This window comes from Onychomys torridus, chromosome 3 (assembly GCF_903995425.1).
Source record: "Onychomys torridus chromosome 3, mOncTor1.1, whole genome shotgun sequence".
Lineage (NCBI taxonomy): Eukaryota > Metazoa > Chordata > Mammalia > Rodentia > Cricetidae > Onychomys > Onychomys torridus.
In genome coordinates, this window is record NC_050445.1 from 32146518 (window position 1) to 32171734 (window position 25217).

A 25217-nucleotide genomic window follows, 5' to 3' on the forward strand; every position below is an offset into this window, starting at 1 on the left:
TTGGCAGTCTACGGTACCTGCAGCTCTGACAGTCTTTGTAATCTGTGCCCAGTTTATCCCTGAATCTGCTCGCTTCAACGTCTCCACTGGAAACACACAGGCTGCGCTGGACACCCTAGAGAGCATTGCCAAGATGAACCGCTCAGTCATGCCAGAGGGACAGCTGGTGGAGCCCATCCTCGTGAGTCCACACCCTGTGATCCCCCACCAATAGTCCAGAAGCTCTCTGGTCTGGATGTCCTAGAAAGAGCAGAGATGGGGCTTAATTTAGCTCCTCTCTGCCATAATGATGCCCTATAATACTGGTAAATTACCTGACTTCATTTTTGTCATCTAGAAAACATAAACAATGCTTCTTACCTTGCAGAACTAATCACACCATTTGCCTTCATGGCTTATAATATGTGTTTTTTTAAATAATCATTTTATTTGTTTTTTGTATTGGCTTTGTCTTATTTTGATAAGATTATTTCAATAGGCTGGGCAGTGGTGGCACATGCCTTTAATCCCAGCACTCAGGAGGCAGAGCCAGGTGGATCTCTGTTCAAGGCCAGCCTGGTCTACAGAGGGAGATCTAGGACAGGCACCAAAACTACACAGAGAAACTCTATCTCAGAAAAAAAAGATTATTTCAATAAAGTCTGTTTTGGTTTTTGGGGTTATCTTTTTGTTTTGTTTTTAAGACAGGTTTTCTCTGTGTAGCCCTGGCTATCCTGGGGGAAAAAAAGATTATTTCAATAAAGTCTGTTTTGGTTTTTGGGGTTATCTTTTTGTTTTGTTTTTAAGACAGGGTTTCTCTGTGTAGCCCTGGCTATCCTGGAACTCATTCTGTAGACCAGGTTGGCCTCTGCCTCTTGGGATAAGGTATGTGCCACCACTGTCTATTTGGGGATATACTGTTACATTTTAGTATATGGTTCACATATTTTGTTAGTGGATTAGTTTTATTGCTTGAAGTATTTTTATAACATTTATGTATGTGTACGTTTGTGGGTATGGGTATGGATGTACATGCCACAGCACGAATGTGGGGGTCAGAGAACAATTTGTGGGTATCAGTTCTCTTCTACTTTGTGGGTTCTGGAAATTGAACTTATAACAACATCAGACTTGACAGCAAGTGTCTTTACCTGCTGAAACATCTTAACAGCTCCTCTTTTGTTTTTAAAGGTGTGTGTGTGTGTGTGTGTGTGTGTGTGTGTGTGTGTGTGTGTATGTGTGTGTGTGTGTCTCAAAAAGATGTTGAATCCCTTGGAGCTGGAGTTATAGGCTGTTGTGAACCATCTGACGTGGTGCTGAGAACCAAGCTCCAGCCCTCTGAAAGAACAATAATGTCTGAGTCATATTCCAGCTCCCCTCTTTTATGTTTTTAGAAATTAAAATCCTGATCCCCTTACAGGCAATTTGGGGGATAGGGAATTAGTGGTTTGGCCAAAGAATTCACTCTTTAGACCAGAGTAGAAAGAAGGTTTATTTAAATCAAAGTAAGCTGGTCACACATGGAAGAGTTGGTTGCAAATTGGTACCTGTGCCCGCAGTGCGTGTAGGAGCAGGGGTAGCCGAACCACTGCTATCTGAGCCGTCATCATGGGGCATGAGAAGACAGGAAATCACACAGAAAGGAGAGGAAGTCTCAGTAGAGGAAAGAGCCCTGCAGATGAGAGATGGAGCTGAGATGGAGGGAGGGAGGTGTGTACAGGGGCCAGCACAAAGCAGGCTGACTCAAGAGGCTGCCCTTGGTGCCGTGGGTGGCACAGCTCAGCAGCTTCCTCCTGAAGGTACAGAGGGACCACACTAAGGAGGGCCATGCTGGAGTGCGTCCAGGAATTTGGATTGAATTCTAACCCTCTGAAACCATAGGCCCGATTAAAGCCTTCCTTCTGTAAATCACCTGGTGTGCTGTTACATCTGTAGAACAGGAATGTAGACATTGGCATAACTTAGGAAGGAGAAAGTTTTATTTAACTCAGTCTCAGAGGATACCGTCAGTAGCCAGTGGCTTCATTGTTTAGGGCCCGTGACGGCAGAGCATCATGGCAGAAGGGCATACTGGAGCAGAACTGTCCACTTCGTGGCAGCTGAGAAGCAAAGAGGGATAAAAGGGGTCAGGAACAGATGGTGGGCCCCGCCTCTGAAAGTTTTCATCAGTGCCCAGATGCCTTCTAATTATGAATACGTCTGTGGATTAATTTTGGCTAAGCAGAGTACTCATGAGCAAGTCAATTCTCAGTGACTGGATCCACTAGCCAGTTTTTTTTTTTTGTTTTTTTTTTAAGAAAAAATTGTGTGTGTTTGGGTGTTTTGCTTTCATATGTCTATGCCTCATATGTGTGCAGTGCCCCCAGAGGCCAGAAGAAGGTGTTGGATCCCCTGAAACTGGAGTTTGAAATAGTTCAGGGTTGCCGTGTGGGTGCCAGGATCCAACTGGTCTTCTGCAAGAGCAGCTAATGCTCTTAGCCAAGGAGTTTTTGTTCAGCTCCTAGGTCCTGGTTTTGAACACATCAGCCTTTTGGATGGGGGGGGGCGGGGGGGCGGGGGTTGCTTTATAACTGAGCCACACAGGATGATCTCACCACACCATATTCCTTCTGTAACTCTTGATTTGTATCATCAAAAATATCATAGAAATATGTTCTTCTATATTCTGCCCCCTGCCTTCATTCTCCTAGGAGAAAAGAGGAAGATTTGCAGATCTACTGGATTCAAAATATCTCCGGACCACATTACAGATCTGGATCATATGGTAAGTCCACGGTTACTGCAAGGCCAGTGTGAAATAAACAGGTATTTGAAGGAAACCCACTCGAGTAGAGTGGTCCTTCAAATACACCATAGTTTCTGCTTTGCCTCCCATGACTTCCGTTATCCATTGTCAACCAAAGTCCGAAATCATATTCGTCTTGACTTCTTCAACAGAAAGACCACATTTATGTGTAACTTAAAAAAAAAATTATTTATTTATTACGTACACAGAAGAGGGCGCCAGATCTCATTACAGATGGTTGTGAGCCACCATGTGGTTGCTGGGAATTGAACTCAGGTCCTCTGGAAGAGCAGTTGGTGCTCTTAACCTCTGAGTCATCTCTCCAGCCCATACATGTAACTTTTATGGCATCTTGTAAATTGTTTTGTTAAGTCTGTATAGGAACTGACATGTAAGGCGTGATATGATCTGTGGTGTCCACTGGTGTGTGGGTGTCTCAGATGCATCTTCTATGGATAAAGAGGGACCATTGCAAATCTGCTTTTGGGGGTATTAGAGAAAAATATACAAGGGAGTCACCAAATAGTTCCTCCTGGCAAGTCTTGTCTTTCTAATACCCCCCCTACCCCCCAATGATAAAACTGTAAAAAGAGAAAGGAAACCTTAGTAGTCTACATGGTTTTCCAGCTCTTTTCCATTGACAAGACTATACAACTGCCCAGCCTCCTGTAGTCTGGGCTTTGGGCTTACCCCACAACAGGGACTGATCCTTTGAACTCTCTAGCGATAGGCTCAGTGGCACAGCCTTGTGAGGGCCTCTCTGTGCTTCATTTCTTTGTAGCTTTGAGTGAGCAAAGGATTGCAAAGTAGGACTCAAAAGCAAGTGCTTGATATGCAAGGAAGGTCGATGACTTGTACTGCATTGAACTAGCTTCTCTGGAGCTGGGCTTCCTGGCATGTTCCTGTAATGTTAGCACTTGCAAGGTGAGGTAGTGGACCATGAGTTCAAGGTCATCTCCTGCTAATCAACAAAGAGATGAAATTTGATATATATATTACAGTATATAATATACATATATGTCTATAAAACACATATCCTAAATATGTAATGTATATGCCTTTCAACAGTTATGATAGATAATCCAGTTTAAGACTTATTTTCATTTTTTTAATTTGTGTGTATGAGAAGTGAATGATTGGCCGAAGAAGGTATCGGATCCCCTGGAATTAGGGTTATAGGTGGCTGTGAGCCCTCCAACATGGGTTCTGGGAACTCAAGTCTGGGACCTTTGGAAGAGCAGCAAATCTTGTTAACAAATTGAGCCATCTCTCCAGCCATGACAACTGAGTTTAGACATAGACAAAAGGCTTGAATAGGTATGTCACCCAAACTGTCAATCTGTAGCACATGTCAAAACATGCTCAACCATAAAGTCACCAAGGAAATGCCAATTAAAAGCCTACAAGTTCTTATAAACCCAACAATGCGTAAGAACGGCTATGATGAAAAGGGTCCCAGGGCAGGGAGAGGACTCACCAGGTAAGTGCACTGGCTGCTCTTTCAGAGGACCCCAGTTCAGTTCCTAGCACCCCGCATGGTAGCTCACAACCATTTAACTCCAACTCCAGGGGATCCAAACCCTCTCCTTGCCTCCAAGGGCACTGCATACACATGGTGCACATATACACGTGTGGGCAAAACACAACTAAAATACAAATGACTAGCCGGACGGTGGTGGCGCAACGCCTGTAAGCCCAGCACTCGAGAGGCAGAGGCAGGTGGATCTCTGTGAGTTCAAGGCCAGTCTGGGCTACAAAGCGAGTTCCAGGAAAGGCTCCAAAGCTACAGAGAAACCCTAAAAACCAAAAAAAAAAAAAAAAAAAAAAAAAAGACTGCCTGTACTAAGTATTTGCAAGGATACAAAGTAACTGGAACTTGAACTTTTCCCCACATAGCTGCCTGTCTAGGAATACCTATTAGTGTTAAAAAAATATATATCTTTGTTGTTGGGGTTCTTTACTCTTTTGGGGGGCCTGTCACCCAACTCCCAATTTAAATCACACATGGATGCTTATTCTTACTTATAAATGTCTGGCCTTAGCTTGGCTTTCTACCTTTTGCCTCTGGGCTTTTCCTGTTCTCTTACTTCTGTAACTCTTACTCTTACTCTGTGTCTTACTGTGTAGCTGTGTGGCTGGCCCCTGGAGTCCTCCTCCTTCTCTGGCTACTTCTTTTTCTCCTCTCTCCCAGATTTCTCTTATATATTCTCTCTGCCTGCCAGCCCTGCCTATCTTTTCTCCTGCCTCACTATTGGCCATTCAGCTTTTCATTAGACCATCAGATATTTTACACAGGCATAGTAACATAGCTTCACAGAGTTAAAAAACAAATGCAACATAAACAAAAGTAACATACCTTAAAATAATATTCCCCAACATATCTTAGGAATCAGTTATTCTATTCTAAAGTTTATATCCAAGAGAAATACATACATGTATATATGCATATATTTATATATGTATATATTATGTTTGTATATATATATATATAATATATATTTTTATATAATATGTTTCTCTAGAGTTGTCTTTAGATGCCTGGATGCTGTGTGGACTGTTTCCTGTTGCTCTTGCTCTGTGCCTTCCACATAGATCATTTTTCTTCTTATCCTTGCCTGCCATGGTTCTTTCTGTCCCCAAAGCCTGTTGAAAGCTTTTGCTAATAATATTCTTTTTTTATTTTTAATTTTTGGTTTTTCAAGACAGTATTTCACTGTATCTTTGGCTGTCCTGGAACTCACTCTGTAGACCAGGCTGGCCTTGAACTCAGAGATCTGCCTGCCTCTGCCTTCTGAGTACTGATGATATTCTCCTCTCACTTCCAGGTTGGGAATTTCTTTTGCCTACTATGGGGTTATCCTGGCCAGTGCTGAGTTACTGGAGCGGGATCTGGTCTGTGGTTCCAAGTCGGAGTCAGAACCAGAGGTGGTGGTGACCACGGGGGACTCAGAGGAGAGTCTAAGCCGCTGCTATTGCCACCTCTTCGCACCCTCTGACTACAGGACCATGATCATCAGCACACTCGGGGAAATTGCTTGTAAGACTGCCCGTGGACCTTCTCTGTTTCAGGCAGGGTTCTTGCAGTTCAGGTCAAAGAGAAGTCTGACCCTGTGGTGAGGCTCCTGTCTAGTAGAACTCCATGGGTCTTCAGATCACACTGCTACACCTCCCAGTTTGGTTGTTGGGGGGTGGAGGGCCTGGAAGAGTAAAGCTTTGAACTGTTTCATTTCATCAATTCCAAATACATTTTTAGTCTGGAGTGGTGGCGCACACCTTTAATCTCAATGCTCGGGAAGCAGAAGCAGGTGGACCTCTGTGAATTCCAGGACAGCCTGATCTATATAATGAGTTCTAGGCCAGCCAGGGATACATCCACAGTGAGACCTTGTCTCAAATGAAAAGATACATTTATTTTTGAGATTATAATATAACTCCCTTCCCTATCCCGAACTTCCACACTCAAATTCATGGCCTTCTTTTTTATTTTTATTTCTTTAACAGCAAACTTTCCTTTTCCCCCAGCTCTTACAACCTTTCTGCCCCCTCCCACATTGATTTCTGAGCCTTAGGGGCAGGAGTTGGTTTTGTAGATCTAACTGTTTGGACCTGGCTCCACAACTCTGCATTTTAATCGCATGTGGTTTTCAGGAGTTGGCTCCATCTCTTGCAGAGAAGTTTCCTTGATGAGGGGTGAAGATTAAATTTATCTGCGGGCATAAGGATAAATATTTATAGTATGGTTAGGGATTATGTTGGCTTAGTGAAGTGGTGTTTGCAGGTTCTTTTCCAAGATCCATGACTTCATCAGCCTTGGATAGTTGGCTACGTTTCCAGTGCCAAGCACAGTTTCCCTCTTATTGAATAGGCCTTCAGTCCAATAAGAGAGTTTTTGGTTAGTGCCAAGGTACACACACCCTACTGCACCACTGAGGTTATCATGCCGTTCTGGTCATTGTAGCGTTGTAGCTGCTTAGGACCATTGGCTGCTCTCCTCCTTTGGAAGCTCACCTGGTGCCTTCTGGTACCATGAAAGCTAGGTCCTCAGGACGGATGCATTCAGGCCAGATCCAGCTCAGGTCCTCTGGGGCCTGTGTCTGAGGTGTACGATGTCTTCAGCAACAGAGACTTACATTTAGCCTCTGGGAGGTAACCAAGGACAACAATATAGTCTATAATGTTTTGTTTGATCCATTTTTTTGTATGATCTGATCTGTTTTGATAGTCTCTTGTATGATCCTGACCAACAACTCAAAAGAGGGCTTCTCATGCCTGGTGTTAGGGTTTTGGTTAGATAGTCTGTGACTCTTGGGTGAGCGTCATCAGCCCAGTTGGGGAAATTTCATTTAAACTATATATGTATATTTATACAACAACTTACATGTATTATGGGTATTTTTAGGTAGGCAGGTAATAGTAGGTTTTTATGACTTTTTTCAGGTATTCTTACTGTTATTTTACTTTATTCCATCATTTTGTACTGAATATCCCTCCCCTTCCCTAATTATTGCATTTGTAATGTGTTTTTTAGACATTTCGTTTGCGTTTATGAATATTTTGCCTGCCTGTGTCTATGTGCATCATGTGCATGCCTGGTGGCCTCATAGGTCAGAAGAGGGTGTCTGTCTGATCCTCTGCAGCTGGAGTTACAATGGTTGTGCGCCACCATGTGGGTGGGTGCTGGGGAGAGAGTCCAGGCCATCCTCTACAAGAGCAACAAGTGCTCTTAACTGCTGAGCATCTCTCTAGCCTGCCTCCCTAAGACCTTCCCCCTTTTCTCACTTCCCCCCTTAGATCACGTGTACTTCCCTCTACTGTCCCCCCCCACCCCCCACAATAGTTCCTTTTTACTTTCCTGGTTTTTGGGGTTCCTTTGGTTTATATGCTCACATCTGATGATTTAGAGCTAGGAACCTCAGATGAGAGAGAACATGCAATGTTTGCTTTTCTGGATCTGGGTTGCCTCACTCAGTGTGATCTTTCTAGTTCCATCTAGTGACCTGGATAAACCCTGGAGCGGGATGTCAAGATACATAATAACTAACATGGCAACATTTTACAATGACTTGTTAGATTTCAGCTGGTAGCAGTGTTTTGTTTTGTTTTGTTTTGTTCCCAACAAAAATGATGACCCATTAGAAAAAAACAAGACAGTGTAACTGGGGATATATCGGAGTTATTAGAGTGTGTGCACAAAATCCCCAGGACGGTGTGAACTGGGTGTAGTGGTGTGGCATGTGCCTGTAATCCCAGTGCTTGGGAAGTGGATGCAAAAGGATCAGAAATTCAAGGTTATCCTTAGCTGAATTTGAGGCCAGGGATATATGAGACCCTGTCTCAAAGAATTAAGTAAATAAAGAGTCAGAGGCCCAGGGCCAAGAGTGGCACAAGCCTACATAATGAGACTCTCTCTCTCAAAAAAAAAAAAAAAAAATCAGTGGAGCCTTGAATTCACTGGACAATGGTGTATGGTATTTAGTGCTAGCAAACTGGTGGTTTACAAAACAGTAGAGTAAGCAATAAAATAAAGCTAGGTGTGGCGGTGCATGCCTTTAATCCCAGCACTTGGGAGGCAGAGGCAAGCAGATCTCTGTGAGTTTGAGGCCAGCCTGGGCTACAGAGTGAGTTCTAGGACAGTCAGGAGTATGTAGAGAGACCCTGTACCAAAAACTAAAAACAGTAAAAAGGCCTTTCTGTATAACCAGTATTAGTCACTCACGGGCTCATGAGGAAGAAGTACATTGAAGAAGTCACTGATTCCATGACAGTGTGCCTGGGTTCAGGACAAGCTGCTTCCTTGGTGTCATGGACGCCACTTTTGCTCCAAGGTGTCACCACATGTGCCTGTTGTTTGCTTCCTAGTGAACCCTTTGAACATCCTGGGCATCAATTTCCTGGGCAGACGCCTGAGCCTGTCCATCACCATGGGATGCACGGCCTTGTTCTTCCTTCTCCTCAATATCTGCACTTCAAGGTACGTACTCTGTACTCCGAGATTGCTTCTACACAAGCGGTGTGCACTGGTTATCACACCGGACTTCCTGACTCCTGGGGATGTCATCCACAGGGGAGAGGAGAGAACAAGCTGTCTGTTAGAGTACAAGGCCCTCTCCTCTGCCCTGCCTCCTTCAGCTGTCATGGGATGCGGAGCCAGTACCGGGATATTCACTTTATGCAAAGCTTCTTGGAACAGCCCTAGTTTTCTTTCTTTTCTTTTTTATTTAGATTTATTTATATATTATGTATACAGTATTCTGCTTGTATGTTTGACTGCAGGCCAGAAGAGGGCACCAGATGGTTGTGAGCCACCATGTGGGTGCTGGGACTTGAACTCAGGACCTCTGAAAGAGCAGCTGGTGCTCTTAACCTCTGAGTCATCTCTCCAGCTCCCCCCCACTTTTTTTTTTTTTTTAAAGAGGATTTACTTATTTATTTATTATGTGTGTGCAGTGTTGTGCCTGTAGGCCAGAAGAGGGCACCAGATCTCATTACAGATGGTTGTGAGCCACCATCTGGTTTCGGGGAATTGAACTCAGGACCTCTGGAAGAGCAGCCAGTGCTCTTAACCTCTGAGCCATCTCTGCAGCACTGCCCTGCCCCCTTTAAACCAAATTATCTGGACCAACATGGGCTAATGCAGAGACACAGATGATGTGTATCTGAAAGCTGGAAAAGTAGTTCAGTGGTAGAGTACTTGCTTCAGAGAACAAGTGTCATCCCACATTCACAGTCCTATAACTCTGAGCAGTAATATGGTTGCCTCTTGATCTGTGTGAGTTCTACACCTACAGGCCAACTGACCATAGATTGGAATTCTAAAAAAGTTTCATCCAGACAGTGAAAACAAACCACATCTGTATAGAGCATGTGTGCTGGCTAGTTTTATGTCAACTGGACACAAGCTAGAATCATCTGAAAGGAGAGAACCTCAGTTGAGAACATGCCTCCATAAGATCTTAGTGATTGATGGGTGAGACCCAGCCCATTATGCGTGGTCTTGAGTTCTATAGGAAAGCAGGCTGAGCAAGCCAGGGGAGCAAGCCAGTAAGCAGCACCCCTCCACAGCCTCCACATCAATTCCTGCCTCTTGGTTCTTCCCCAGTTTGAGCTCCTGTCCTGATTTCCTTCAGTGATGGACTATTATGTGGAAGTATAAGCCAAATAAACTGATAATTCTTCCCCATGTTGCTTTTGGTCATGGTGACTCATCACAGCAATAGACACCCTAAGACAGCCTGTCATTGTTCTCTCTTTTAGATCTGTGAATTTTTTGAAATTATAATATAATTAGATCATTTCCCCTTTCACTTTCCTTCCTCAAATCTTTCCCATGTGCCCCCTTGCTCTCTTTTAATTTTGTGGCCTTTTTTTTCTTTCATTGTTGTTACACACTACACACACACACACACACACACACACACACACACACACACATGCACGCTCATGCTCTTTCCTAAATACATAAATACAGCCTGCTTAGTTGGTATAACAGTACCTGTATGTTTATGATCTCAGGGTTGACCATTTGGTATTGGATACTGACTAAGGAGTGGGGGGGGGGTGCAGCTTTTCCTCGGGGAAGACTTTGTCCCCTGCTCTCAGGATTCCCATTGCCTGCAGTTCGTCGGCTAGACTGAGGTCACGTGAGCTTTCTTCCATGCTAACATGTCCATTGGTGTCATTGTTCAGGCAGCCATGATGACGAGACCTCCTGGATGTAGCATCCCTGACATTTCTAGGAGACATACTCTCACAGCCAAGTCCCTGCAATCTTTCTGAGCTCTCTTCCACGAGCCTTAGGCATAGTTGTGTGCTGGCATGTCGGTTGGGTCTGGGTACCACAGGATCTCTTGTTCTCTGCACAATACCAAATAACTCTTTACACACAACTTTTACATGTTCCTAGGGATTGTAGGCAGTCTAGTGATTTAGAGAAGATATCAGAGGGGCCAGAGAGATGGCGCAGCAGATAAGAACATTTGCTGCTCTCGTAGAGGACCCAGATTGGGCTGCCGGTACCTACAGGGTATTTCACAACCACCTGAATTCTAGTTCCGGGGAATCTGATGCCTATTCTGACCTCCCAGGAACACACATGGTACATACACAAACATGCAGGCGAAGCAATCATACTACATAAAATGCCTTTTCCAAGGTATGTGCTCATCTGGGAGCATCAGGTCTGAGCGCCTCCCTTTAGGTGAATGGATTGTGAGGAAATTGGCTTTAGGATGTCACAGTTAGACCAGCTGAGATGAAGCACCTTGCTGAGGCGCTGAGCTCCATGAGGCCTTCTGTGTCTCCTGCTACAACTTCCTCTGCTTCCTCTTCAGTGCCGGCCTCATTGGCTTCCTCTTCATGCTGAGGGCCCTGGTGGCGGCAAACTTCAACACCATCTACATCTACACCGCTGAGGTGAGCACTGGGGGATGGCATGGCTACACCAGGGCATGCCAGGTGAGCCTCCACTCTGTGGGTAATGCATCCCTGACTTCTGTTAACCTTTGCCAAGTTTCTTAAACTGTGGAATTCTATGCAAACGACACTAGAGAGCTTGATGTGGCTTTTCCCTTTCCCATTTAGTCTACTGAAATTCAGTCTCGGAAAGAGATCTTCCTTTCAAGGGAGATCCGCTTGTTAGTCTAACTTGTCGCTATGACAAAAGCCTGAGACAATTTAGGGACATGAAGATCTTCTTTAGTTCAGTCTCAGTTGTCCTGGTCCATGCCTTACCCTTTGGTCTGTAGCAGAGGCACCATGGTCGAAGGGTTTGGGAGAGAAAATCTGGCCACCACATAGCAGCCAGGAAACAAAGAAGAGTAACAGGAAGGGACCCAGGCTAAGGTACAACCTCCAGAGCCCATGCCCAGTGACCACCTCCTCTAACGAGGCTTCCGAAGTTCTGCCTTCCAATAGTCTATGTAAATTTTGAGTCCATTCATGGATTAACAATTGCTGAGGGCAGGTCTCATGCTTCTGCCCTTTACCAATTTAAGCAGCTCTCAATCCAAATATGTTGACATCAAAATTCACCACCACAGGACTGGTGAGATGGCTCATGGAGGAGAGGCACTGTCTGCCAAACATGACAATTATGAGTTGACTCTCTGAGAGTCACATGGAGGGACAGAAAGTTGTCCTCTGACCTCCACACAGGCACCACGACATGTGTGTGTATCCACGCACCTGAGAAATGAATAAATGTAACTTTTTTAAAATTCAAAACTGTACATCAAAGACAATGAGCATCTTCTGCCCTGAACCCATCCTGTATTCCTATAGTCTATGTTCTCTACGCCTCTCTCCTCTGCAGGTCTACCCTACTCCAATGCGCGCTCTGGGGATGGGAACCAGTGGTTCCCTGTGCCGCATCGGGGCGATGGTTGCACCATTTATATCCCAGGTACCCAAAAAGGGTGTGCAGGGAGACTGAATCTGAGTGGGGTGGGAAACAGGGACTCAATCAGAGTAAGGATTTAACAAAGGTTTCTGCTTTCTTTGGGGGCATGAGTGAATGTTTAACTGCTTATAGGCTGTAATTCAGTGTTATACCTCTCGGGGGGCCTTGCCAGCCAGGATGGGCTATTGAGAACCACAAGAGTATTGGGGTGGGGGTGGAGTGGGGAGTGGGGCATAGAACATAGACACGGGAAGGTGGGGCCGGGCCCAAGTCTGGTGCAGGCTAGATAAAATTCAAGGGGACCTGGCACCATGGGAGAAAAAACAGAGAACACAGGCTGATTCAGTGGCCCCTTTTCTCTTCCTGCTACAGAAATAGGAAATAGACCTTGGGTCCTGGAGTGCCTCATCAGCTGTGGGGGCCCAGCAGGAAACCAGGTCTGGTCTTGTCTTTCTAGGGCCTGGAATCACCATTCCCTCACCATGCAGGCTCTATTTGCTCCCTGTGTATGGTGCATTCTCACAAGTCTCAAACATGACTTTGTCACTGGCCTAGAGCTTGCTGGTCTATGTCTGAACCACATTATCAAGATCCAGAGCTCCAGACAATTGCATCCGAGAGTATGGGAAGGGGACATTTCCCGTGGAAGACAGACCTATGGGTGAAGTAGATGTGCCCTATCTTTTAACAGGATTTTTGTGGCTACAGTGGGTTTTCGTTGTTTGTTTGTTTTTGTTGTCAAGACAGGGTTTCTCTGTGTAACAACCCTGGCTGTCCTGGAACTCACTTTGTAGACCAGGCTGGCCTCAAACTCGCAGAGATTCATCTGCTTCTGCCTCCTGAGTGCTGGGAGTAAAGGCGTGCGCCATCACTGACCGGCACTACAAAGTAGTTTTTTTTTTTTAAAAAAAAAATTCTCCTGAAAGTGTTTCCTGTCTTAAAAATGAGTACTGTTTTTGTCTTGCATTGTTGTTTTTTAAAATTCCTTTCTACCTGTTTCATCTGTCTCAGAGAAGAGCTTACAGAGAAAGGGGAGTGAAATGTCCACCCTGTCCCTTGTAAGCAGACGGAGGCTGGGTGTCTCTCCCCAGCATTGTGGGGATGCAGTCTGTCTCTAGATTCCTGGTCCCGGGTAGCATTCTCCCTAGGGACATGGGGCCATTTATGTGACAGGCCACATTGCTTCTAGGAGCTTTGGCGATGATCAGAAAAGATCACATTTTGGGCTGAGTTCTGAGGCCATAGGGTTCTCCTCTGCTTGGCATCCTGGGCACAAAGTGGCTCCTAACTCTGGGTGGCAGTAGCTCATTTTTCCTGTGCCTCCCATATTCTAAAATAGAGATGAATAATAGCACATTTGCATAGGTTTGTTCTGAGGATGAGGCACTTAGACACATATATGACACAGCATCTGAGAGACATTATACAGTAATGATAATAATTGAGGCCAAGTGCTACTCACATATCTCTTATTAGGAAAATACTTTTGTGACCACAGATAGGTGACTCTTTTACTGTTAAAGCAAATAATGGCTGCAAATGTTTGACAGTCTAGAGAAGATGAGAGCTGAGGTATAAAAGTCAAGGAGACGGTACTGTTACTGCTGAGACACCATCTTTAAGGACCACACGGGGTATCAGCTTTCCAAGACAGATCACTTGTCAGAGAAGCGTGAAGGCTGCTCTTCTCTCGGGGTTCTCTTCCTGCGTGCTTGTAGAAAGTTCACTTTTGTTTTGATCTATAGCTGCGTCCTTTGCTGTCTTTGTATGGGGTGATATTCCTGGAAACGGTTTAATTCACGTCACGCTATCAAGCACCAACAACATGCCTGCTGCTGGTTGGAACTAGCTTCGACTACCTTGTGTTCATTATTGTTTTGTCTTTAAGGAACTGTGATGGGGGAGGAAGTGAGGGGAACATGAAAATAGAGACACAAAAACACTTTAAATCCAGTCCAGTGCCATCACCACTAGTCAGTGCACGTACCCTGCTTCCTTAACCAGTTTGGATCAGGAGGATTCAGGTCTGGGAAGCTTCATGTCCACTCCTAAGGTATTGCCTAGGTTTCTCACCGAGTGAGCGGTTTCAAGGCTTTCCTTGGTGATAGCTTATCAAGATTCCTAGGGTAGCATTATGATGTAAACATTCCTAGGCTCTACCCAGAGATGCACATGGTAGAGATGGAGACCCACACTCGAGCCTTCCTGAGAGAGGCTGTACCGTCCACTGGGAGGGCGGTGATTAGGAGCTGCTTTCCCTTTCACTCAGTTCTTTCTCTTCATATTTCCTAAAACAGCCTAGTAAATAAGTTAAAGCGAAAACTTTACAGGCCCGGAGAGATAGCTTAGTGCTTAGAATGCTTGCTGCTCTTCCAGAGGACTGGAGTTTAGTTCCAACACCCAACACCCATGCCAGGTGGCTGACAGCTGTCTGGAACCACAGCTCCATGATATCTGATGCCCTCTTCTGGACTCCTCAGGTACTGCACACATATAGTACCCCTTGCCCCACACATGTGTGTGTACAAACACACATAAAATAAAGGTATTTTAAAAGTAAAAACCATATACATTAGTCAGTAATATGTTTACATAATCTTTAGACTAAATGCATAAAATTTAATTCAAATGTATCTTTCTTTTTCAAGACAAGGTTCCTCTGTAGAATAGCTCTGACTGTCCTGGAACTCATTCTGTAGATCAGGCTGACCTTGAACTCAGAGATTCACCAGCTACTGCCTCGCAAGTGCTGGGATTAAAGGCCACCACCACTGCCCAGCCTTTAAAAAAAAAATGCATCATTTAAAGCAAATGTTTTGAGCCAGGCGTTGGTGGCACACACTTTTAATCCCAGCACTCGGGAGGCAGAGGCAGGCGGATCTTTGTGAGTTCGAGGCCAGCCTGGTCTATAGAGCGAAATCCAGGAAAGGCATAAAACTACACAGAGAAACCCTGTCTTGAAAAACTAACTAACTAAATAAATCAATAAATCAAATGTTTTGAAGTATCTAGTTGTTAAGAAATTAAATTAAATAAAAATAAAATCTGGGTGTATGTAGTCCAAGCAAACAAAAAAACGAAGAATTTTGCTATAGAATTATTAAAGGCTCATCACAGTTCAGAAGAGATCAGTACAAGGCTTCTTTCTATGGAGCTAGATCAGGGACTATACTCCTTTATTCTGGGAAGCATTAGGATTCAGGTGTCCTAGTTCATGCTCTTATAACACTGCACCATGGGCTGAGGAGTTAGGGGTGTAGCTCAGTTGGAAGAGAGTCTGTCTAGCATGCAAGAAGCCCTGTGTTCCAGCCCCTGCAATCCCAGCACCTTGGGAGGTGGAGGCAGGAGGATCAGAAGTTCAAGGTCATCCTCATCTAACTAGTAAGTTTAGAACCAGTGTGTGCTACATGAGACCCTGTTTCAAAAGCAAAAACAACAACAACAACAACAAAAAACATAGACTGAGTAGCTTGTAAGTAACACATTTTCTTACAGCTCTATGTACTGGAAGTTCAAGATCAGGTACCTGTATGGTTGGGTTCTGGTGAGAGTCCTCTGCCTAGCTGGCAGGTAGCCCCCTTCTCATTGTGTCTTCATTTGTGAAAGAGCCCTGTGTGACCTATTTTATAAGGGTGCAAATTCCAATGAAAGGCCTCCACTCTTACAACTGATTACCTCCCAAAGGACCTACTTCCAAATAGAGCAGGCATACATCTGAGATTAGGATTTCAACACAGGAATTTTGGAGGGGCATATGATACTAGAAGTTCTTTGGTTCAGCAATGCATAACATATTGATACCGTCTATGGATGGGCGGTTAAGTCCCTCTGGTGAATAAATGACCTTCACCCGAGTTGGTGGCACAGCCTGAGGTGGGCCAAGTAGAAAGATGTGCTAAAGCAATAAAGACTGCCCCCTTGTGGATGGACCTAAACATAGCAGCTCATCAAGTATATGAAGGCATGTGTGCATCTCTCTGTCTCTGTCTCTGTCTCTCTCTCTCTCTTTCTCTCTCTCTGTCTCACACACAGCACTTCACAAAGAAATGTCCATGGGAAAGGTCACTCATAACCCCAGCAAAACACAAATATTTTGTCTTTGCTCCACCCTGCTGTCATGAGCGGCAGAGTTGTGACTCCCAGCCGCTCTAACTCCATCACCTCCTCAAAGCTAGCACGGCTCTCAGGTAGCCTTCTGAAATGTCTTTCTTGAGCAGCTACAGCCAGTCAGGAATCAGAGAATGGGGAGGGGCAGGACAGACAGACGGAGCCTTTGCTAGGAGACAGGACGTCTCTTCATTTAGCTTTCGTCCCTCCATTATAGGGATTTTTTTGTAGCTCACCAGTTAGAACTCTTTAAAAGAACTCTAATAGCTACAGTCTTTATGAAATAAAATTGTTATCGATTATCAAGTTAGTATATGTAGAATTATGTTATCCCAATTAAATGTTCAGCTAACTTTGTTTTAGTTTTACTTTTTAGATTAAAATATTGATATTATACAGTTTTCTTGTTGTTTTGGGTTTTCTTTATTTTCTGGCAGAGTCTTCCTAGGTACCCCTGGTTGGCCTGGAACTCATTATTTAGATAAGAAATTGTATCACGTTGGAGATATCTTCTAGCTTAAAAAAGATCATATCTTTTAAATATTTTTTTAATTTTGAGAATTATACATGTGTGCTGTATTTACATCATTTCCCTCTTTCTTTTGTTCCAACTTCTCCCATGTCCACCCCTCATTCCCTCTCACATCTGTGATCTCTCTCTCTCTTTAATTTTTTGAGACAGGGTTTCTCTGTGTAGCTCTGGCTGTCCTGGAACTTGTGCTGTAGACCAGAACTCTGTGGCCTTGAACTCAGAGATTCCCCTGCCTCTGCCTCCTGAGTGCTAGGATTAACAGTGTGCCTCCACTGCCTGGAAAATATTTGTGATCGCTTGTGTACACACACACACACACACACACACACACACACACACACACATACACACACACATACACACACACACACACACACACACACACACACACACACACACACACCGCTCACTGAGTTCATCTAATATTGCTCATATGTGCATGTGTTTGGGGCTGACTGCTTAGGATTGAATAACCTATCAGCAGGCTTGTACCCAGGTAAGACCATTTCTCCCTCGCATCTGCTCTTAGTTGCCCATAGCTTTTCATCTAGGGATGAGGCCTTGTGGGATGTTCCCCATCTACACTGGCATGTTTGTATTGCTGCAATTTCTTAGGCACAGCTCCCTGTCATAAGAAGACACTATCTTACAGCAGACATCCCGGTCCCCTGGATCTTAGTCTTTCTGCATCATTTTCTGCACTGTTCCCTGAGGCACAGCTGTAGGGTTGTATCGCATCAATTGCTGCTGGGCACCCCGTTGTCAGCTGCTCTTTGCTTTTTGATCAATTATGAATTTCTGTGGTGGTTTCCTTCTGATGCAAAATGAAGCTTCTTTGATGAGGGGCGAGAGCTACACTTATTTGAGGCTATAAGAGTAAATATTTAGAAAGCAGAAAACATATTGGTTTAGGAAAAAGATAGTAGTAGGTTCTTTAGGGGAGACTTCACTAGCTACAGGTAGTTGACTAGGTTTATAGCAGAAACTGTAAACGATTATAGTTGATAGCTTAAGTTCTCTCTTATTGAACAAGCCTTAGGCCTTTTAGACAGTCGGTGGGTATCCCTAAGATAGAGGTGCTACTACTGCACCACTGGGAATATCTTGCCATGCTGGGGATTGCTGTGGTCCTTAGGTTTTGTAAGTAGGTAGGACTATGGATTGCTTTTCTCACTTGGCAGCTTGCCTAGCATCATTAGATACTGAGGGCTAGTCCTCTAGGAAGAGGCTTCCATGTAGCAGGAATCTTAAAGGTACTTATTAATAAAATCAAACCTGAGGTCAGTTATTGGGGTGAATGCTGGAAGATCAGAGAAGCAGAACAAGCCACAGCTACCTCACCTTGCCAGTTCCTCAGCTGATCCTGTTTCCTCAGACTGGAAGCCTCTGAGTCCTCATCCATATGGATCTCAGCTGAACTGCTGCTCAAAGCCTAAAAGGCGCTAAATGTTTCTAGTTTCTATTTTTTTTTTCCAGAGCTGAGAACCGAACCCAGGGCCTTGCACTTGCTAGGCAAGCGCTCTACCACTGAGCTAAATCCCCAACCCCTAGTTTCTGGTCCTCACACCTTATATACCTTTCTGCTTTCTACCATCACTCCCTGGGATTAAAGGCATGAGTCACCATGCTTGGCTATATCCTTGAACAGATGGATTTCTGCCTCTGGAATGCTAGGATTAAAGGCGTGTGCTACCACTGCCTATCCTCATGTTCAATATTGTGGCTGTTCTGTCTCTGACCCCAGATAAATTTATTAGGGTGCACAATATTTTGGGGAACACAATACCACCACATTTCCCCCTTTTTTGTCTAAAATTAAAAAAAGCTTATAACCAATACAAGAAAAACTATCCAATAAGTATATACAATATATACAGTCAAGAATTACATTAATGATGTCTAGTCCATTAACATTTGACAGATTCAGATAAAAACTTCATTATATTATATATATATATATAAATATATATAATATATATATTTATATTTAAACAATATCCAGTCCAGGAACATTTGATAAACTCAGACAAAAAAATTTTCATTACTTATCCTATTTAAAATAAGTAGTTCCTTTTTAAAAGTAGATTCAATAATTGGCCTTTTTATCTTATCATATCCATATTCTCTTTTTTCTTTTCTTAATAGATTCAATAATCTACCTTTTGTCTTTTATTTATTTATTGGTTTTTCAAGACAGGGTTTCTCTGTGTAGCTTTGTGCCTTTCCTGGAACTCACTCAGTAGCCCAGGCTGACCTCGAATTCACAGAGATCTGCCTGGCTTTGCCTCCCAGTGCTGGGATTAAAGGCGTGTGCCACCACCGTCAGGCCCTTTTGTCATTTTTATATCTTCCCCTTTTTCTTTTTAGAGTAGATTCAATTATCTACCCATTTATTCTATTATTTCTTCAACTTTTTTCTCAGAGTAGATTCAATTATTTACCTCATATCTATATTCTTTTTTTCTTTTTCTCCAAACAAAAACTCTGAATCTAATCTCCTTGTTCAACTTTTTTCCTGACCATTAACAATTAACAACTTGTAACCAACCATCATAAACAATAACAATATCCATAACTCATTAAACGACCAAAACCCTCCCATCCCAACTCTTGGGAATGTGGGTGTCATTTTCTTAAAATTACTTCCTGCTTTCTGAGGGTGAAGACATCTTTAGGGGATCCTGAAAAGAAAATTTTTGGGTTAATTGTCAAGACCTGTATCATTTGTCCAGTCGCTGCATAATGAGAAAGTGTAGGGCTTGTTTCAAGTCCTTGTTCAAGTAGTCTGTCAGGCTGGATCATCTCAGCTAGCCATCTCAAATTGTCCTGAGAAGTTTGTAGTCCAAAGTTGATCTTTCCATGGTGTTAACCAGATTAATGGTTTAATATTTTGGGGAACACAATACCACCACACTTCCAGGTCAGTTCTGCCTCAGTTCCTCCAAGTCCCATGTCCAAAGTGTGTGGTGTCTTCAGCAAACAGTGTTACCTTCAAGTTTGGAGAGGTAGCCAAGGGCACCAACAATAACCTATATATTGTTTTACAAGTCTCTTTGATTTCCCTGGCCAGCAACTTAAAAGGTTTGCCATACTTGGTATCAGGGCTTTTGTTAGACAGTCTATGGCTCTTGGGGTGGGGTATCACCCCAAGTGTCATAACACCCCCTTCTCTATATCTATTTGTGTGTGTGTGTGTGTGTGTGTGTGTGTGTGTTTAAAGGAAACATAAACCGATATATTTCCCTATGACTTTTCAAACAGTGTTATTTTTCCCTCTTTCCTCCCTTCTTGTCTTGCTGGCCTCCTCGTCCCTTCCCAGCCAAATCCCCACACCACCATTTCTCCCTCATAGTGTCCTGTTAACCCCAGTTCTAGAGCTCCCTCCCTCCCTCCCATCCCCCATGGTCCCTTTCCTGGTTAGATACTCAGATCTGGAAACTCACAGTGTTTGTTTTTCTGGGTCTGGTTTACTATAATATTGTCTTGAAACAGGGTCTCTCTATGTAGCCCTGGTTGGGGATTTAGCTCAGTGCTAGAGCACTTGTCTAGCAAGTGCAAGGCCCTGGGTTTGGTCCTCGGCTCAAATAAAAAGACAATAAGAATAAGTAATTTTTGAAAGAAATAACCCAATTTAAAAATAGGCTACAGATCTGAACGATCAAATATCCTGCATCGTGAGAATGTGTCTGTGACCTCTTTCTCAGCCTGCTTGTTGATGATATATAGAAAGCTATTGATTTTGTGTCCTGCAACCATGCTAGAATTATTGACCACTAATAGTTTTCTGGTGTAATTATTGGGTTCTGTTAAGTGTAATATCAAATCATCTGCAAAAAGGTACAATTTGACTTTTCCTGCTTGTATCTCTTTAATTTCCTTCCTCTTACTGCCCCAGCTAGTGCTTCAAGCACGTATCAAAAAGGCAAAGGATAATGGACAGTCTCGTCTCTTTCCTGATTTGAATGGGATTGCTTTGAGCTTTTCTCCATTTACAAGGATGATGCTGGCCGTGGGTCATCGTCGTCTACAGACCTATCATGCTGAGCTATGTTCCCTCCAGTCCCACTCCCTCTAGGACTTTTATCATGAACGCATGTTGGAGTTGGTCAAATACCTTTTCTGCACCTGTTGAGATGATCATGTGATTTTTGTCTTTAAGTCCAGTGATATGACTTACTGCACTTACTGACTTATGTTGAGCCATCCTGCATCTCTGCAGCAAAGCCAACTTGATCATGGTGCTTGATCTTTTTGATATATGCCTGTGTTTGGTTTGCAAGTATTTGACTGAGGATTTTAACATGGGTATTCATTGAGGATTATTGGCCTGTGGTTTTCCTTTTTGTGTGTGTCTTTACCTGCTTTTGGTAATAGAGTAATATTGGATTTACAGAGTTTAGGAGTGAGCCTTCCCTCCCTCCGCCCTTCCCCTCTCTCTCTTGAATAGTTTAAGAAAAATGGGCTATCGATCTTTGAAAGTCTAGTAGAATTCTGCTGTAAATTCATGCGACCCTAGATTTTTTTTTAAACTGGAAGGCTTTTTATTATTGTTCCAATATCATTTGTTATGGATCAGTGTTTTTGTTTTTTTTTTTTTTTTTTTGGTCTCTTGTTTAACTTTGGGAGTTTAGATGAACTTACAAATTTATCCATTTCTTTTAGATTTTATAACTTAATGGACCATAGGTTTTGAAGTATTCCCTTGTCACATTTTTTTTGTTTTTTTGTTTTGTATTTTTTTTTTTGTTTTTTGTTTTTTGTTTTTTGAGACAGGGTTTCTCTGTAGCTTTGGAGCCTGTCTTGGACTAGCTCTGTAGCCCAGGCTGGCTTCGAACTCACAGAGATCCACCTGCCTCTGCCTCCCGAGTCCTGGGATTATAGGTGTATGCCACCACCGCCTGGCCACATTCTGGTTTTATGTGTGTCTTTTGTAACGTTTCCCTGTTCATTACTGATAATGCTAATTTGGGTAGTGTCTTTTTTTTTTTTTTTGCTCTTAGGTTTGCTGATTCTTTGTATTGTTTTCTTCATTTCCAGTTCTGTCCTGATTTTTATTACTCATTGCTATCTACTGGATCTATTGCTTTTCCAAATGCTTGAGTTACATCATTTAGTTATTTGTGCCCTTGTTTTTTTAATGTAGGTGCTTAGAGCTAGGTGTTTCCCTTGGGACTGCTTTTAATATATCCCAGAGGGTTTGTTGTATTGTGTTTGTATTTTTTTTTCCTTTTTTCCCCCCTGGAGCTGAGGACCGAACCCAGGGCCTTGTGCTTGCTAGGCAAGCACTCTACCACTGAGCTAAAACCCCAATCCCGTGTTTGTATTTTTATTTAATTCCTGGAAATTTTAAATTTCAGTCTTAATCTCCTTTCTGGCCTGCCCATTGTTCAGTAATGTGTGATTTAATCTTCATGAGTTTATATAATTACTGGGGATTGGTTTTCTGCTGATTTTAAGCTTTATTGCATTGTGGTCTGACAGTATGCATATAATTATTTCAATTCTTCTAAAATTAAGATTTTTTTTGTGTGTGTGTTCCCAGGATGTGTTCTATTTTAGAGTCGCTTTCATGGGCTGCTAAATAGAATGTATATTCTTTGGTATTTAGGTAGAACATTCTGTATATATTTTAGGTTCATTTGATGTATTTTTTAAAATTTTGATGTATATTTATCTTTTGTATTGAAAAAATGATTTATAGAAATCACCCAATATTATTGAGTTGAAATTTATCTGTGTCTTTAAGTCCAATATGCTTAAGATTGTAATGTTTTCTTGGCTAATTGTTCTCTTGAATAGAAGGATGCATCCTTCTGTAGATGTATCCGGCTTGTTAAATAAGAAACACAGAATCGATTGCAGAGTTAAAAACCACGAGGTCAGAGCAAAAGCGGAAAACCTTACCCTTCACTGCTCCTGCGGTTCCTCCTCTCCGCAAGAGACCTACTTCTGTGCGTCCTGTCTATTTAAAGACTTTCTGTTCTGTTTTCTCATTGGTTGTAAACCCAGCCACATGACCTTCTTGTCACTGCCTGTTTGTACAGACCTCCAGGTCGTCTATGGTTGGTATTGAGATTAAAGGCGTGTGTCTGCCATGCTGGCTGTGTCCTTGAACACACAGAGATCCGCCTAGCTCTGCCTCCCAAGTGCTGGGATTAAAGGCGTGCCCCACTACTGCTCGGCTTCTGCTCTGGCTTGCTCTGACCTCAAGGCAACTTTATTGACATACAAATAAAATCACATTTCAATACAAATAAAATATCACTATATCCTTCTTTATCTTTGTGATTAGTTTTAATGGGAGTCCGTGTCGCGCCTGCCTTGACCAGCAAGGAAGACGCGACACCGGGATCCTTCTCATCACAGTTTATTCAGACCTTTGATTAATTGCATTGTGTCTCTCTCGCTGGGGCAAGCCTCTCCCAGCACCTAAGTAGGGCTGGGCTGCCAACCCCAAGCAGCCACATGGGCACTGTCCACAGGTTCACGCATATGCCAGCAACACACGAATCCAGCCACAGCCAAATAAGGAGCTGTTTACCATAAAGAGTGTTTGCCATCGGGAAGGCAGAGGGTAGAAGCCAGAGCCATCTTTAGGGTGCCGCTACACGCGGCTCTCTACAGTTTCCCCCTTTTTGTTTTACAAAGCAACAGGCAAGAGTAGAGGTCTGATCTCTGCTAAAATGGAACATGTACTAATGTTTGTCCAGGCGTCGTCCACCCAGAGAACACTAGACCCGTCCGATACCCTTTTCACAGAGGTGGGAGTTAGGGTACCAACCCACATGCAATCAGACTTGCTCTTCTTGAGGTCAGCGTATCATAACCTCAAGTGCAGTGCGCAGGCCTCGCATCCTGTGCCTAAATATCTTTTAAAGTAGCCAACCAGGCTTGGGGAGACTGTCCTGCATCAATGGCCATAAAGGCTTGGACAATCATGGCTGCATGGCGACGCTGTGAGATCCTAATGCGACAAATGCACCACAATCATACTAGGGAGGTGAGCACCAGTAAACCTACTAGGGCTCCTATTCCCGCCCACTCCTTCATGTGGCCCATGGCTGTAGCAATCCAGGAAGACAATCCCTCCACCAGTCCGGTATCCACTCGAGTCGAATTCACCGTGACAATAGCCACTCTCAGCTGGTCCATCAGGTTATCAAACTCTCCGGTCCAATTACCTAAAAGATAACTAGACAACTTTTTAGATAAATCTGCAGCATGACAATTGGAAGCATCCAAATTCAAAAAATTCAGAGTAAATAATGCAAGAGAAAGTCTGTCCTTAGGGGTATGGCCATAGCCTATTTCCCCTTTTTGTTTTTGAAGCAACTCCTTCAAGGAGCGATGAGCACGCTCTACAATGCCTTGACCTTGTGGATTATATGGTAGGCCATGTACAAGTTGCACATTCATCTGTTGACAGAAGGAAGCTAACTTCTGTCCGGTATATGTAGGACCATTGTCTGTCTTTAACTGTTGAGGCTTACCCCATGCTGCCCAAGCTTCTAAGCAATGAGCAATGACATGAGAGGCTTTTTCTCTTGCCATTGGGGTGGCATGAATGATTCCAGAACAGGTATCAACAGATACATGTACATATTTGACACGTCCAAATTCAGAGATATGTGTAACATCCATTTGCCATATTTTTAGGGGGAGCAAACCACGAGGGTTAACTCCTAATCTAGAAGGATGATGAAAAATGACACATTGGGAATAATCTAGTACCACCTTTCGTGCCTCTGCACATGAGATAGAAAACTTTTGTTGTAATGTCCTTGCATTAACATGAAATTCTTTGTGGAAAGCATATGCTCGTTGTATGGCAGAAGCCACAAACATCCATTCCTGTCTAGTGCACTGATCCACTATATCATTGCCTTCAGCCAATGGACCTGGCAGACTGGTATGTGCACAGATGTATTGCACAAAAAAGGGATCTTTACGTTGCCAGATCAGTTTCTGTAATTGGCCAAACAATGAGCTAACCGGGCTAGAAGATTTGATGGGCCCTGCACATTCAAGGCTTTTTAAAGCATTAACAACATAACTAGAATCTGACACTAAATTAAAAGCAAATGGACAAGCCTTGAAAACTTCAAGAACTATTGAAAGCTCCACCTGTTGAGGTGCACCTGGCAAGAATTGATGCTTTACAGGTTCATTAGAATCCACCATATAAGCACCACAGCCTGTCTTAGACCCATCTGTAAATATAACACTTGCTCCTGGAATGGGCTTTGAAGCAGTTAATTTAGGGAAAACTACAGGATGTTCTTTAAAGAAAGTTAATAGTGGATGTTTAGGATAATGGCAATCTATGTGTCCTGGATAGGTACAACGCAGAATTGCCCAATCATCTATGGCAGCACATAATACCTTGACTTGAGTAGAGAATCATAAGGAACAACTAG

General features: G+C 43.3%; 1 protein-coding gene across 1 annotated transcript in view; it reads left to right on the forward strand.

Annotated features, from left to right (window-relative positions):
- Svopl (SVOP like) overlaps nucleotides 1-25217 on the forward strand; it is a 64634-nt gene that overhangs the window by 23135 nt on the left and 16282 nt on the right. The window contains exons 8-13 of the mRNA XM_036181848.1: nucleotides 53-181; nucleotides 2670-2743; nucleotides 5590-5801; nucleotides 8624-8735; nucleotides 11095-11176; nucleotides 12075-12164. Coding sequence (XP_036037741.1) covers nucleotides 53-181; nucleotides 2670-2743; nucleotides 5590-5801; nucleotides 8624-8735; nucleotides 11095-11176; nucleotides 12075-12164 — 699 coding nt within the window. The remainder of the gene's footprint in view (nucleotides 1-52; nucleotides 182-2669; nucleotides 2744-5589; nucleotides 5802-8623; nucleotides 8736-11094; nucleotides 11177-12074; nucleotides 12165-25217) is intronic.